Source organism: Limanda limanda, chromosome 17 (assembly GCF_963576545.1).
Source record: "Limanda limanda chromosome 17, fLimLim1.1, whole genome shotgun sequence".
Classification (NCBI taxonomy): domain Eukaryota; kingdom Metazoa; phylum Chordata; class Actinopteri; order Pleuronectiformes; family Pleuronectidae; genus Limanda; species Limanda limanda.
The window spans coordinates 19,276,590-19,292,193 of NC_083652.1; the positions used below are offsets into that span (position 1 = coordinate 19,276,590).

Sequence of the window (15,604 nt, forward strand, 5' to 3'; positions counted from 1 at the left end):
GAGTTCAATTTATGATGGTGTTTGCTGAAGCACACAATGTTTGTTAGTGCAGGTACAGCGTACGCTTAAGAGCGTTTGCTGCTACATTTTTACACGATGCTTGGTCTCAGACCTCTACATCTGCTGATGTAGGACGTGTGTGTATGTGTGTGCGTGTGTGTACATGTTTATGGCCTGCCCCTTTTAGGTAAGCAAGGTATGCAATCCCCTTGTCTGGAGGTTTAATGGATTTGGAGTCTGGTTGAGAGCAGGGTGGGGAAATCTCAGTTATGTAAACCCGAATTACAAGAGACAAAGCCCCATTAATTGTTTGTTGGGCCACAGAGTACAAAAGGGGACAGAGTACGAGAGGGAATACTTTCAGTACAGTTGTGTATTTGTTTTTTTCCACCTCACCCTGCCACATTCAGATACTCGTTTGTATTATATCTGATAAAATGGTATGATTATGGCAGAACAAGTTTAAACATCTCATGGATATCATCTATGTGGTGTTGTTAGAGACTGGACGAGACACACAACAGGCTCCTGCATCAGTGTTTTTACTAGTTAGTTGCAAGCAAAATCGTGTTAGTCTTCATTGAGGACACCTCTTAGTATACAGTGTTGCATTCTGCAGCAGTATACAGATATAGTTCACAGCTTCAGAGAAAAACATCAGCATCATCACATCAGGGAAAGTGCGAGTGATATATGAAAAATACTGTTTTGTCAATGTGTGTCTCAGCAGAATAAGATTTGTCGCTTTAAATTCAGTCAACACCAGCTGGGGTCTGTGGAGATAAACGATATCTATGCCAACCCTTTTGATTTAGACAGAATAGGTTATAAGAAAAATCTGCTATAAATGTCTTTCTGCTGTTAATGATGATCTGCTGTTCCACATCAAGAGAACTGCATTTTCAAGCCGTAAGAAGGATTACAAACATTTTCCTTTGCACCTCAGCTTAAGTCAAATTTCAATTCCACTCACACTCAGTGGAACATTCTGCTCTGAATATTTAGCGGTAAAGAAAATAAATAACATTTCATCTCCTCTATACATCACATATAAAAATAAATAAAACAGAAAGGGAGATTCAGTCATAAGAAGTGCATGGCTGTTTATGTGTTCTACTGGTATACAAACTGTATTCCACTGTAATTTCTCTGGTGACTTTCTAATGACCTTCAACTGCTCAACTTACAAAAACCAACTTGCACTAGCTGTTAAGCTAATTATCATAAACTCCCGAGTCTTTAGCTGTTACACAGTTTTTCATCCTATTACAAACATTCCAACATTTCAGTTTACATAAGTCTTATATAACAACTATGTCTCCATCTTTATTCAACGCAAACAATATTAAATGTGTGTGTTTCTCTCCCACAAACCAAATGATCAAGTGGTCACAGGGTTGGCATTCTATTAACACTGAATACTGCTGTAGGTGGATATAATACTTATTGAATTAGCCTAGGATCAGTTAGTACGAGTTAATCTTACTATAAATATTTCCATATACAATAATATATTTACTATCTAGTTTTGTTGTTGATCTTTGGAATGCATTATTGCATCAAATCACACAGCTGCTTTACGCAAACAATTTCTTAACACTTAATTTCTGTAAGGACGGAATAAAAGGAACAGTGCTGACTAACATAAATATAAGTGCGCCGACATGACAGGAGATAAGAGGATTGTAGCGTGTCTGAGACGCACTATGCTTATTGCATCGCAGCACCTGGATAACCACATTTTAAAGCCAGCTCAAAGTTTCAAAGAGAGACAAAGCACCTCCATCCCCATGTCCCTGGATGATGATTAATGCAATCACTAGGCAGAATCATGGGAAATAATGTCCCTGTCTGCGCGTCTGTTCTCGCTGAGGTCCTCTTTGGTCTTGTGGATGCAGCTGAAGATCTCCTTGAAGAGAGCCTTGTACTCCGGCTGCTGGCCATCCTCCACGACCACCGTCAGACCAGACAGAGCCGCTGAGCTCGACAGGCGGCGCCGCGTCCGGGCGCTTCCGAAGGGACTCTGGGACGTCTGGACGGCTTTACTGCTGAGTCCGTCTGTCGCCTGGTGGCATCGTTTCAGCAGTTCATCATACTTCACCTAGAAAACAGAGTTTATTTTAAATCTTAACAGTATTCTTAGGAAAAAAGCCCTTTAGTAGATATCAAATAACTATTTTCTTCTTAATAGTACTCATACTTAAATTGCACCAAATGTGCTGTGAATACCTGCAGGGCGCTGTACTGTGCATCCACCTCATTGAGCAGAGAGATGCCCCTCTGTTTCACCGCCTCTGCTCGCCGTATACACAGCTGATCGTGACCACGGCGAATCTCGTCTGGGTTCGATGCTCTCAAAACGGTGTCGCTGTTACTCCTCTGTCGCCTGTATCTTCTCTGCTCCTCGTCCTTCTCTACCTTCTCCTCTGCGTCACTCTGCACTGGGCTGGGCTTTTCCTCTGAGGCAAAGAATACTGTATCAGGCAACAGAAGCTGGTCTGGCCTTCGGACACTGGAGGAAATGGGGGGAACATAGAGGCATACGTTCAATAATAGGAGAGGCTATACACTTGATAGTGGCAGATAAAAGTTGTAAAATCGACCATGGTCATAAAAACAGTGCCAAGGTAATTCAATTTGAATACAGTCCAGTATCAATTCAGTCCTGACCTTTTGGCACAGTCAGCTCGCCACAGAAGTCGCAGCTGTTCCACTTCGGCCTCCAGCTCTTTCTGCCGGGTCCAGCAGCCCGACAGCAGAGACAGCCGCTGCTCCAGATCTACGTTCTCACTGGCGGTCAACTCACTCTCCTGCTCTGCAGCCTCCCTGCGGCTCCGCTCTGCAGCGATCTGGGCCCGAAGGGTCTGGACGCAGCGCTGCAGGGACGCCTTCTCCTCCTCCGCGTTTTGGCGTCTGTCTCGGTCGTAGAAAGAGTCCCGTGGTTCCCAGAGTCCGCCCACACGCAGACTGTCAGGGGATAGGTGCCTGATTCAGGGAAAAAATATGTTTAACTTAAAAAATATTTTAAATAGGATGTTATAATGGAATAATTTAGTCTACATTTCAAAATCCCTTAGTTAGACTTTTTATATGAATGCCTTGTATTTTATCACAATCATCATGATAAAGAAGGTAAAAAACAAACAAAACCTTTCATGTTGTAAGTCATACAACTCTTTGAGACAGGAAACACTCTGAGCTCCGAGGTTGCGTCGCTGCTCCGACACCTCTCTTTTGTTCCTCTCTGCCTGGGCGGCCTTGAGCCCGTCCACCTGGGTCTGCAAGTCCCCCATGAGGCTCTGAAGTCCGTCAATGGTCTCTGTTAGACTGCAGTGGAAAGGAGAGCCAACATGATGCCACACTGAAGCTCTGCATATATGTTGACACTTCAAGACTAAATCATTGGATTTCCTTTCATTGATAACTGATCAACTGACCTGTGGATCTTCTGCTGGGCCAGGCGGCTGTCCTGCACTAGTCTCCGGTTGCCTTGCTCCAGGTCCCTGGCGGCCGCGTCCAGCTGCTCATACACTTTGGCATGCTGGTCGTTCACCTGACGCAGCAGGTCCACCTGCTTGGTGAGGTACTGGTGCACAAGAGAAGGAAGTGTCAAAGATTTAGCTTGATCGAAGTCTGCATGGCTGTGGTGTTGATATCTTCTCTAAATGACTTGTGTGCATCTAAATGGTTTGTATTCATTTCCAAATTGAAAGACTCTGGTTCCGGCTTCTTCAATGTGGGGATTGAATTGGCCCCTGAAAACCTAAGCATATTTTGAAGTTTTGAATATGTTTTATAGTTAAATAATTAAATGAAAACTTCTACGACAATAGAAATACGTTAGTAGAATAATAATGAGTCGAATCCTAAAACATTTTACCATTAGTCACTTGCTTATCACATATAAGGTTATTTAAAATCTTTAAAACTACACACAAAAAAGAAAGGTGTTTAACACATTTTTAAATTTAGCTTTAAATCCAAGACTGAGGCATTTAATGTAAAAGTCTTACGGTTAAATGCCCCTGATAATGTGAATAAAGTGCATGTCGAGTTTGTGACATTAACTAAATTTCTTTTCTCTGGTGGAGATCAATGCAACCACTGCTCGGGTGCGTTTGTAAATGTGCTCCGACAGAAGCTCAGCCCTGTGTCGCCTTCCCGTGATCAGGTGTGAGCACAGCTTTGAGACGGTCATTAGCAGCGTGAGTAAGACCAGCAGCGGACACAGCGTGAGATGAAGGTCAGAGGGACGTATGGGGATTACCATATCAACCTCAACAAATCCTGAAGCCACCGGCCCGCTCACCGCCGAAAACAAATTAAGGCTCTTATCATCGTTGACCCGCTGAATGCGACGCACTCAAACTCAAATAGATCAGCACTGGAAGCCCCTGCTGAAATTAAACACATGGGCCCTGACATATAAAGGCGAGATCGGTTTTATTCATGAGCTCTGACCGACAACCCACATGCAAACCAGGAACTGTGCTCTACTGCTTGAAAGATGGACATACCTCGACAAGTGTTCAGAAAAATACAAACGTAAAAATGTAAAGTATGTTCTGTATTTTCACCTATTTAGCCCTGTGACTGGTTGCACTCCAACAAATCAGAGAAAAACCGAAAGCTTAACTAGAATGGCACTCAGCCCACCTCATACCTCTGACAAGGCCCAATCAAGCTGCAGCAAATTATACATATCAGTTCCCTAAATGGGCCTGTTTGTTTCACTAAGATCCATGAATGATTCCCTAGGAAAATAGTGAAAATGTTGAAAAAAGTTAAAAATAAATTATAATCTGGATCTACCCCCTGATCTTGATCCACAGCAAAAATTGCCTGGGTTCCTCCCTGACCCATATCGCATTTGTCCAGTAAAAAAGTCAGTTTAAGGCAATTAAAAGTGTTCCTATAATTAGGTAGATGCAGAATATGCAGCGTGCCATTGGCTCGGTCTGGTGAGGATTAGCCCCAATTTAAAGAGTAATTCCCACTGACACTTCTCGTCCAGATCCCTGAGTAATATAACATTAGCACGCGTTAATATTGTGGCTTCGCTCACATGCTGCCCCCAGCCCTCTGATTACTTCCTCCCCAACGTGTATCACCTCTATCTCCTGCAGCTGCTCCTGGTTGGTGGAGTACACCTGCTGGAGGGCCTGCTCCAGCTCATGGTTCTGGTCGAGGAGGGTTTTCCCCAGCTCTGCTGCCAAATGGAGATCTGTCAGAGCACAGGAGGAACAAAATGTAAACAGAGGATCAGAAACTGTGTTATTGCCCAAACTCAGATAGCTGAGAGAAGTAGGTGTGCTGAATGAATATAAACAGGCTTTCAGTGGTGCAGCTTTCACTCACACACTAACACACAACTCATTGTCTCACACTGCTATTTGGTACATAATTGCAGAGGAATCTTAGTCATGCCTTGAGATCTTCTTGTGATACTTACCCCCACGATACCTTCTGGATTTTGTTTCTCTGGGGTGACATACATTGTTTCTAATTTGGTAGTACAAAGTTTATATTTTGTCACTACCCTTTATTCATGTCCACATTTGTTTCTTTGTCGTCTCATGATTGATGAAACTTGCGTGCTATCTTTTAGTAAAAGTCCTCCCACCTTTCTGTTCTAGTCAGTAGCACAAACACTTTATGAACCGCAAGATTACAAGAAAACAATCGACACAGGACCAGTGACAGCCTCAGGAAATCCTGGAAACACAGAGCTCTCAGGATGTCTCAGCTCTAACCCCATGACCTGCGTGAGTCTCTACGTACTTCATCAGTGAGAAGCTGCAGAGCATGACTAAGTAGTACTGAGCTTAAGTTTAGAGGTAATTTGACTGTACTTGAATATTTGTGCCACTTTATACTTCTACTCCACTACATTTGACATGGTAGTTACTGTGTTACTAGTTACATTGTTTTTCTACATGGGCAGGGCAATTAAACAACATCAATAATTATTGCAATATAATTTAAAAGAAACTTAAAAGAAGACATTTATCATGATAATTATAGATATTGACTGATATGAATCTTTGGCCTTATCGCACACACCAGTCTTAAAAATGTGTAAGAAGTAATAATTCTTCATCTTGATAATTATCGATACCAATAAACAATGGGAAATAAACAATATTATTTGTTAATATAAGTGACAATTCCCCAAACACTTGTTTTTTCACTTTATGCGACCGTGTTTCAATGCAGATTATTACTCATTTCTATTATTATGATTAAGAAATAATAATAATGTGACACTTATCGATATCGACTGATGTGAAAATGTTTATCATAATACAACTTGTTATGGCCAAATCCCCCAGTCCTAGTTAGGACTCGTCAGATCTAAACACATGACTAGTTGATAAAAGTTGTTACAGCTTTTTGTCTGATGATCTGAGAAAATAAAAAGACGAGAGAAACGTCCACAGCAACATGACACATGTGTGTGTTGCAGGACTTTGTGTGTTGTTTGTGAGCCCATTGGTTGTTGTGTCGTGGATTCCTTCACTGACAAGCTCCAGTGCAATAAAACAAGTTTCCACACAGGATGATGATGATGATGATGATGGTGATGATGGTGATGATGATGATGACATGCTTTCCTCTGCAGCCTGTGTGAGTGATGGACAGGGCGCGTCCTCGCAGCTCTTACCGGTCTCCAGGTCCTGCGGGTGGTGCCAGGACTCTCCGTTCCCCTCGAACTCTTCCTCCATCATCCTGTCCGTCAACATGTTGGAGCCTCGGCTGGGGGAGAGGGGGGACCCCGCATGACCTGGACCCGGCCCCCCGGCGTGTGTGTGTGGGTCAGCGGAGCCGCTCGGCCGCCGTCCTCCTCCGCCTCGGGTCGAGCCGGAAGATGAAGTGCATCCTCCCGGTGTGAGAGCAGCGTTAAGCCCTCACTCCCTCCAGCAACGTGGCAAATATCTAATACACCACAACATCCGGTAGGTGGCACTTTAAACCAAAGAAGAATATTTTTATTATATTTTTTTTAAATAACCGTGAAATATTTCTCAATGTTATCCGGTTTAACTGTTATCACAATTTATGGATAAAACTGAAAAAATAGAAAGAACTGATCAATCTTTTTTGTTTTTTACATTTGTTTTGGTTCTCGTAACTTCCTGCTTTCTTTTGACACACATATCCCATCAGCGAATCACGAAGCGGCAAACGCAAGGCGGAAGTAGCACTCCGGGCCAATCGGGTGTCTTGTTTGCCCGTCTCCAAGTCCCGCCCCCCTGCAGCACAGAGGCTCAAAGTCGAGTTTGACAGGTTTGACATGTTTTCATTCTAAACTCGTCTTCTTCATTCACGAAACTCCCATTTACTCTCAGACACGATTCTGCTGGGAGACGCTAAACCCTCCAGTCGCACCAGTTCTGCAGTTTTCATTGAAATGCACAGTTTGTCCTGCTGAAAAACCAGCGATGCTAAACAACCCCTGTGTGAGATAAGACATATCCTGGTTGTTTGATTGTCTTGTCTCTCCATGGCCGTGCAGGAGAACCCGGCCGCGGGTCCCTACTCCGGGAGAATGGGCAGAATCCGGGTCCTGATCATCAGCTTGGGGCTCAATCCCGTAGCTCTGGCTTATGCCATGACCACCCTGGGATCCACCATGATCAACAGCATCTTCAGCTTCTACTATGTCAAACTCTTCCTCAACAAGTACAAGATCTCAGAGGGAGCGTTCCAGCAGTCTCAGGTGAGGGAGCTCCTGTCCGTCAATCAGAGTGAAAGAAGCAGCCAGGTTCTTCTGGAAAAAAGGATCAGACTTAAAAGTACTTTTGCTATTGATTAAGCTGCTGATTTGTTAAGGAGAGGCGTGGACTAGTGGCAGAAACTTGGACTATGGGCAGAAAAGGTCTCTGGTTCGTCTCTGGTTCGACTCCACGGAGAAACAACTAAAAGACGAACCTGGATTGATTTGTCCAAAAATCCAAGAGGATTCTCCCTACCCTGTCTAGTGCCCCTGAGCAAGGCACCTTACTCCCCTATCATCTGCTCCCCGGGCGCTGTACACGGCTGCCCACTGCTCTGTGTGTCTGGCTAAAAGCAGAGGTTAAATTTCCCATGTCTGTGCGTGTGTGTGGGATAATAAAATGTATCTTAATCTTAATCTTAATAAGACTGAACAACAAATCTGACAATGATTGGAAATGGATAGAGCGACTCTGCAGAGGCTGAGGTGACATCTTTTTCATTGTTTGTTGTGCCACCTGAGCCGCTGCCTGAAACCAAAAGCTATTATGTGAAATCCTCAAACTTCATAAGCTGGAACAAAGCAAAAGCCTGGTATCATTGAAACTAGCTGCTGCTGTTGTTTAACTCACATTTTCAACATCATTTTTAAACTTATCTTATTGAACCTCCTCTCCGCAGGTGATGTACATGGTTTGGAATGCGATCAATGACCCTCTGTTCGGCTACCTGCAAGACAACTCCCGAGTGGCCTTCTGCTCTCAGCGCCGCCTCTCCATCCTGTACGGAGCGCCCTTCTACTCCCTGTCTTTCCTTATAGCCTGGTTCCCATGGCGATCCTATGCCCCGAACGACTGGTTGAGTGGCCTTCATTTGATGGTGGCGCTGTGTGTGTTTGACGCCATGCTGACCTTTGTGCTGCTGGCACACAGTGCGTTGTTTGCAGAGATCTCCAGCCACCATCAGAATCGACTAAGACTCATAAAGTACAACCAGGTAAGGACGTTATAAGTCCAACCGCTGCATTCAGCTTTCTTCTGTGAGTCCCCTTGCTAACATGATACAAACTCTCCTTGCATTTTGCATTCCCTCTCTTAAATTCCACAGGTGGCCTCTCTCATTGGCTCTTCCAGCGTCCTTTTCTGTGGTTTGCTGTCCAATAACATGGAGGACTTTCCAGCCTTCCAAGCCTTCACGGTGTTCATTGCTGTCATTAGCTGTGGCTTCATGCTCTACACAGGCATCTTCATTGAGAGCCGCTTCGAAAACAAAGGGTCTAAACTCTTAGACCCTGGGTGTGATGACCAGACATCCCAGCAGTCAGTGTTTTCTGTGTCGCCGCAAACGACATTGATCTGGCAAATTCTGGTCAATCGAGACTTTCAGGTTTTCGTGGTCATGAACTTTTTCCAGGTTTTCATGTTGGCCTTCTTCAACAACTTTACTATGATATTTGCTGAGCACCTAATTCCTCCAGATGTGCTTCCACCTCTGGCCAAGAGCATCATGTACGGAGCGGGATTCATCTGTCCACAGGTATTGTGCAACCAGGATTTTTGTTTTTTAAATAAACACTTTTAAATAACAGAGAGCTTTAGCTGTGGTGCATTATGATTAGCTTTTTCCTATTAACTTAAAGGACAATAGAGGCGAATGCTAGGTTTACAGTACTATACATCGGCAAAAAATATCTTAATCACAATGTAAAAATATGCATTTATCTAAATTTCCAACAACACTGAGGGATAGATAAATTCAACTTGTAACTTCAGGAGTCACAAACCAAGGTGATGACAACTCTGTCCCAGCCATCTTCATAATTTTTAAGTGTCCCCATGGAAACTTCAACTTCTGTTGTGTTGTTACTATTTGGTTGTGTTGTGAGTATTTGTGCGGGTCAAATTGATGAAGCCGCTTTCTCTATTTGCTTGTGTTGTGTCTATTTATATGTGTTTTCTGTGTGTTGTTGCTATACTATTCCTTGTCTTCTTCCCAGTTGTTGGTATTGAGCTGTCAGAGTCTGCTGCATGGCCTTGGCTATTACAGGATCATCCTCTTCACCTTCTACTTGGAGGGTGCAATGGCGGCTGTCATGCTAATGCTCGGTCCTCAGCACTACTATTTTCTGGCCTTTTTCCTCACTATTAACATGTAAGCAGTTAATAGACCTTGTGACATTTTTAAAGTTCTTCAACCACTGTATATAATCACTGCACTGTCGCCCTTGTCTTCTATGCAGGGTCTTGATTCAGGCATCCTTCAGTCTTTTCGGCTTGCCTTTGGCTGACATCATCGACACAGACCTGCAGAGGCACAACCGCAGGTAACACAAACTACCAACATGCACACTGAGGCACTTAGCCCTCACATGCAGATATATAATGCTTGAAGTAGCGATGTCTTTGAACCTTTGTGTTTTTCAATATTCTATAAACATTCTACAGTTCCCCACTCTCCTCAATGGTGTTTGGGACGAATGCTCTGTTCACCAAGCCGGGTCAGTCTCTAGCCCCGATGATAGTGCTCTACGTCCTCAACCAGTTTGGATATGAACAGCTGAAGGAAGAAGGAGGGAATTCGAATCCAAGGTACAGACACTCACTTCTGCTTCTTGCTTTAAAGATACAAATTTGAACTGAAAAAATAAGTCAAATGTTTGATGGAAAAAAACAGAATATCTGTTGGATTTGGGTCAGGCTCAGTTATGCTTCTCTCTGGGTTGGTCAGGGTCCAACTGATAATTGCTCAAGTCTGACTCTAGTACAAACCTCTACACAGAACTAGTTTCAATTGGTGTAAAAGGAAATAGCAGTTCATCCAGTTCCCAGTTCACGCCTTCGTCAAGATGCAACATTGACCTAACCCTTAACCAATAAACAGAACAAACAATTTCTCTCTGGAAAGTGGGAGGATAACCTTTAACACAGACTGGTTGTGGTAGAGGTAAAGCAGACCCACCTCACTTTTGATGGGTTCTTAATGTGGACCCCTATGATTACAGTTTGAAGCAGTATTACTGTTTTTATTACTTCAAAAAGTATTCAACCCTTTGAATTGAAGTGGAACTTTTACAATGCTTAAGTAGTGGGTTTGACTTTAACTATAGCAAAGTTTAATGCTCATACTGAAATAACATAACATAGACCGAGGCTTTGAAATAACAACAGTCTCTCTATCCTCATCACTTTTACCTTCAACTAAATTGATTACAGAAATCGTTCAAGTGAATGTTTTTGACCAAGACAATCTCCTGCCGCTTTTTTCCTATGTGAAAGGCAAACTCTGAAAAATGCAAAGACCGAATTCTCAAAGGAATTTTCCGTAATTCATATCTGAAAACAGCTGAAGAAATACTCTTTAAAAAAAACTATTCTAAATCTTTCTTATCCTCATGCAATATCAGAAACATCCACACAGACACAGTCACCACACACTTGTTGTTACATTTACGCTTTCAGATAAATATTGTGACACTGTGCAACAAGTCAGATGCTGATGTCTAAACCCCTGCAGTTATAAATGAGTTCAAACATTGAAAACAGTTTGTGTCCACAATTACAATCTTCTTCTCTCCAGCGCCCTGGCCAGCCTCCACAATGTGATGTTCTACCTGGTGTGTCTGGTGCCAATGTGCGTCGCTTGTGCTCAGGTCCTGGCTTGGAAGCCGTTTTCCATTCGCAACAGTCACACAGTAGACGCAAAGTACATTGACAACTGATGTTTCATAGGTCTGCTGATTTCTTTAGCTGGGATTTAGGTGGAATTCTTTATTGTTGAGTGAGCGATCAAGAAGAAATGAATTAGCAAATTATCGAATATTTGAGAGAATCCAGGGTGGATTTGATGCACTTTATCGATAAATACTGTAACCTGCAAATGCACACTTGTAAATGATCTCTGTCCGCTCACTGGCACCAAGTACATACACATAAAACACCAAAAAAAAGAAAGAAAGAAGGAAATAATAATCTCTGTAAGGAGAAGCCTTTCTTCCTCTGTGACTTCCATCGCCTCCAAAGACAGTTTCCCTCCATTTATGGCATAGAAGGGAGTGAGGATATTAAAGATCATTAGTTGAATCTGAATGATTTGTACATGTGGTTACTACTGTATGATAAGCCCACTGTCACGCCTTTAATTAGTAATTAATGTACTGTCTCATCCTCAAAAATAACTGGATAGCTGGACCACACCATAGACTTTGAACATTTAAGTTTACAGTTACCTCAGGTTCATTTAATCTGATGAGTAAATAATACAACACGGACATGACATTTAATGTTTTTTGCTGTGAGCAGAGCAGAGGCAAACATTGTAGCTTTAACTCCAGCCCGGCTCAAATCAACTTGACAATGTGACATGTATTTAAATCTGTATTTCAGATGTTTGGTTTACAGTAGAAGGTAATGAAGGAGAGGAGGCACAGAAGGGAAGATTGCACACAAGTGTTTACTTTAGGATGTTTGGTTGGATGGTAAAAAAACCTCAGTTTAGAATGATTTACCTTGGCCTTTTTAGGAATGCATAACTAATGTTATCTGGATGGATCTAGATTATTTCTGTGGGTATTTGTAATCAAAAGAAATGGGTGAGCAGAATATGTTTCCTACCTGTACATGTCTTATTATTAGATTTTTTTTTAATGAACCACTTCAAGACCTGTGCTTTTTGAACATAGTGTCTTCTGAGCTACATTCAATATACATACGTCTGTAATATGCCTTTCTATGTGCCTTTTGAACTTTCTATGTTCACTCTACATCTTTTGTTTCTGTTTCCATCATTTTTTATAAAATGTTTTTCTAAGCTGAGTTTTACATGTTTGCAAGTCGGTGATTTGTATTTTGTGTCAAAAAGGTGAATGTTTGAATAATTTTGACATAAAGGGATATTTTCAAAGAGCTGCTTAAATCCAGGGAATCTCACTATACTCTTCCTTCTCTGCCCTGTGAAGTTTGTGCAAACAGCTTTTTAGATTTAGATTATTTCACACTTGCTCTTCTGAACAACTTACCCTGACAATCTAAATGTGGTCTATTTCTTATTCCATATCACTTACAGTACCATTCCCTTTTGAATGTCTCCGCCCCACCAGCCAGTGCCTTGTGAAAACAATATCTCCAGAATGTGTTGAGCGAATTTTATTCAGATTTGATACAAAACAATCACTTTGACTCAAAGATTAAAGGTATTTTTGTTGTTGTGAATATGATATATCAGGAACACCCATTTGGAATTTTCTTTACTAGACAAACAGGCGCTTGGACTTAAGCATGACCTGATCAAGAGGTCAAAGGTGAAGGTGTAACCTCACATGAGTTTGGAAAAAAAAAAAAAATGATGTTGACTGAAACTGCACTGGTTTCCAGAGGCATAAAACTGTAGTGCTGTTTCCCCCTTTAAATGGGTTATTATCCTAAATGTATGTAAGACACTCCAGTAATATGAGAAGGTTTTGTGAACTGAACTAGATTTTCCTGGTTATCACAGGTAAACACTGACCTGGTTTTGAGAAGAAATGTTTGAATGTGTTACAAAATGCCAGCAGAATGTATAAATATAATAATAAATATAATGCAGAACTATAAATGCCGTCAGAACACATCTAAAACTTAAAAATCGGAGAGGAGAGGAACAGTATCTTTGTTGAGGTGTGTTTATCTCATTTCATTAAAAAAAATAAAAGTGCCCCGGCATGCAACCAACTTGCATCCTCTGCTGATGTGTCAATTTCCTCAGTCACATGAGTGTCCTCGTGCCAGGTGTTGCGTGGCTGTGGAAATCTTCTCTGATGATAGTCTGACTCTGTCATTCAAAATACTTGACCAACTCAGATGACATTTTGATAGATGTCATCAGTTGAGATGTTGATTTCAGGACTTGCTGGCTGAAATGAATGAATATCATATGAAAATAAGGTTTTAAAAAGTACATTTTCAAATTGGCAGGAAATATGCTGCAACACAGAAATTTCCACGTTACCTAATCCACCTATTGACAAATTCTACCCACAACATCCTGCAACTAGATTTACCTCCACTTGTAAACCGCTTTGTCCTGACGCGTGTTCGCTTCTTTCCAAGTTCCTTCTGTTGTTCATTTCTTGCAGCACATTGCGGAATCTTGTTTTTTTAGTTGATTCATTTTTCTTGAAAAGAAAAGTAGACATTTATTTTAGTACATAAATATTCAGAGATTTGTTTTCTGTTTTTTAATTTCAAAGAATAGCGAGTTAAAAGCTGCTCTGTCAATTGTAGTGTTGTAAGACCGGACTTAACGGAAGCATTGGCTCCTGTTCCTCTTTTTGCTTCTCTTGGCTTAAACAGTTAACACATCGAACACATATTCAAACAGAACATCATACACTTATCTACAACCTTGTCGATTTTGCCCCTCCTTCTGCAGCAGGTCATGTTGCAGCCATGCTAGAACAAAGAGGCAGGGGTTAATTTCACATTAGCACATTTCCCATTTTCAGTCTTTGTATGAATTTGTAATAAATATGTTGAAGTAATTCACCTTTTTCAAAATGATAAGCGTCACGATTGCCGTGCTGTAGATGACCAGGAGGACCAATGAAGACCACAGAAGAATGTGCATTGTCAAAGTTTTAACGTGGCCTGAAAGCCAAAGGAAAGTTGTCTGTGATTCATCTTAATCCAGCATACAAACATCTGAGTGTAACTTTCAAAGTTTTTCTCTTACCTGTCACTGTAAGAACCGTACCCGTCCCTACATGCTGTGAGTCCTTTGCTGGGTTTCCAGACGTCTGTGCAGCACAGTAGTAGATCCCGCTGTCATTAATATTAAGTGGCTTGATGTCTAAAGATGCTCCGTCCAGGCTGTATTTGGGTGAAATCAGTTTGATAGGAAAGTGGGAGTTTTCTTTGAAAACAAACCACATATAATGTATGCTTCCGGATGAGCTGTCAGAACTGACAGTACAAGGCAGAACAACCTTTTGTCCTGTTTTCCTCCAGATCGGCCTCTGTCGCTGTGTTACGCTGATTTCCGTTTTCTCCGAGCTGTCTGGAAAGAGAGACATTTATTAGATGTCAAATTCACTGTTTTTAAATCCCCCAAAATGTTCTAACCTAACCACGAACACCAGCTGTGATGCCTAATTCCTATTGTTAATGTGGAATAATAAGAACTAGAAAGACACTCAGTAGAGCTACTACCTCTGCCAAGGCCCAACACTCCCCTGAAATTCAATCAAGACTAAAAAAAATTCACATACTCAGATATCAATCCCTTTTGAATGCCAGATTTTTGTCATCAAGATCCATTAATTATTCCTTACAAAAACTGTGAAAATGTTGAAAACTTTGCAAATCTTGGAACGTTACAGAAAGTGGAAAAAGTAATCAGCCCTCTGATCCAAATCAGCTACACAATTTGATGGGTTCTTCCCAGACCCATATACCACATGCTTCCATAATGTTTCAGTTGTTTCAGTGTAGTCCTGCTGACAATGAAACAAACAAAACCTCCAAACAAATTACACAAAGTCCGGACAGAAACTCATTTTACCTGTTAGCAGCAGGTGAGTGAGCATGAGGGAAAAGCAAAGCAGCCAGTCCATGTCTGTAGCTTGAACACTTGTGGGTGATCTCATGATTCTTGTGTGATGTTTTGTCTAAAGGGCTGACAAAATGGGAAGTGAGTAAGCAGCAATTTCTCAACACCTGGTTCCTACTTTTGTATTGTGAATGTGAGCTTAGGGGCTTTTTGAAACATGTCACGTGATTAAATAGTGAAATGATATTAGAATGGCTCAATCAAGGGAGAGATTCAGGAAACATTTTGAAACATGTAGGTTTTACAATCATTTGTGTTTGCACCATAAATGAAAGGAGGAAACTACACAGCATGTGTTTCAAAATAG

General features: G+C 41.7%; 3 protein-coding genes across 4 annotated transcripts; 1 reads left to right on the top strand and 2 right to left on the bottom strand.

The window, feature by feature from the left end:
• Positions 1-504: 504 nt before the first annotated feature.
• On the bottom strand, positions 505-6,827 carry cdr2a (cerebellar degeneration-related protein 2a). The gene is made up of 7 exons (XM_061090273.1): positions 6,665-6,827; positions 5,112-5,224; positions 3,438-3,586; positions 3,151-3,327; positions 2,671-2,985; positions 2,230-2,512; positions 505-2,101 (listed from the first exon to the last, which is right to left on the bottom strand). The coding sequence occupies exons 1-7, from the start codon at positions 6,741-6,743 to the stop codon at positions 1,820-1,822; spliced, it is 1,398 nt and encodes a 465-aa protein (XP_060946256.1). The 5' UTR covers positions 6,744-6,827; the 3' UTR covers positions 505-1,819.
• A 425-nt stretch (positions 6,828-7,252) lies between these two features.
• mfsd13al (major facilitator superfamily domain containing 13a-like) lies at positions 7,253-13,421 on the top strand. 2 transcript variants are annotated; one of them, XM_061090355.1, is made up of 8 exons: positions 7,253-7,287; positions 7,517-7,720; positions 8,398-8,712; positions 8,824-9,252; positions 9,713-9,867; positions 9,956-10,039; positions 10,161-10,304; positions 11,293-13,421. In XM_061090355.1, the coding sequence occupies exons 2-8, from the start codon at positions 7,550-7,552 to the stop codon at positions 11,432-11,434; spliced, it is 1,440 nt and encodes a 479-aa protein (XP_060946338.1). In that variant the 5' UTR covers positions 7,253-7,287; positions 7,517-7,549; the 3' UTR covers positions 11,435-13,421. The 2 variants fall into 2 exon arrangements, with proteins under 2 accessions (XP_060946338.1, XP_060946337.1); XM_061090354.1 differs by lacking the exon at positions 7,253-7,287 and having other exon boundaries at positions 7,311-7,720.
• On the bottom strand, positions 12,851-15,334 carry si:ch211-139g16.8 (immunoglobulin superfamily member 6). The gene is made up of 6 exons (XM_061090356.1): positions 15,250-15,334; positions 14,422-14,745; positions 14,236-14,336; positions 14,094-14,141; positions 13,751-13,864; positions 12,851-13,603 (listed from the first exon to the last, which is right to left on the bottom strand). Exons 1-6 carry the CDS (start codon positions 15,332-15,334, stop codon positions 13,547-13,549), a joined length of 729 nt encoding a protein of 242 aa, XP_060946339.1. The 3' UTR covers positions 12,851-13,546.
• Between the last annotated feature and the right edge of the window lie 270 nt (positions 15,335-15,604).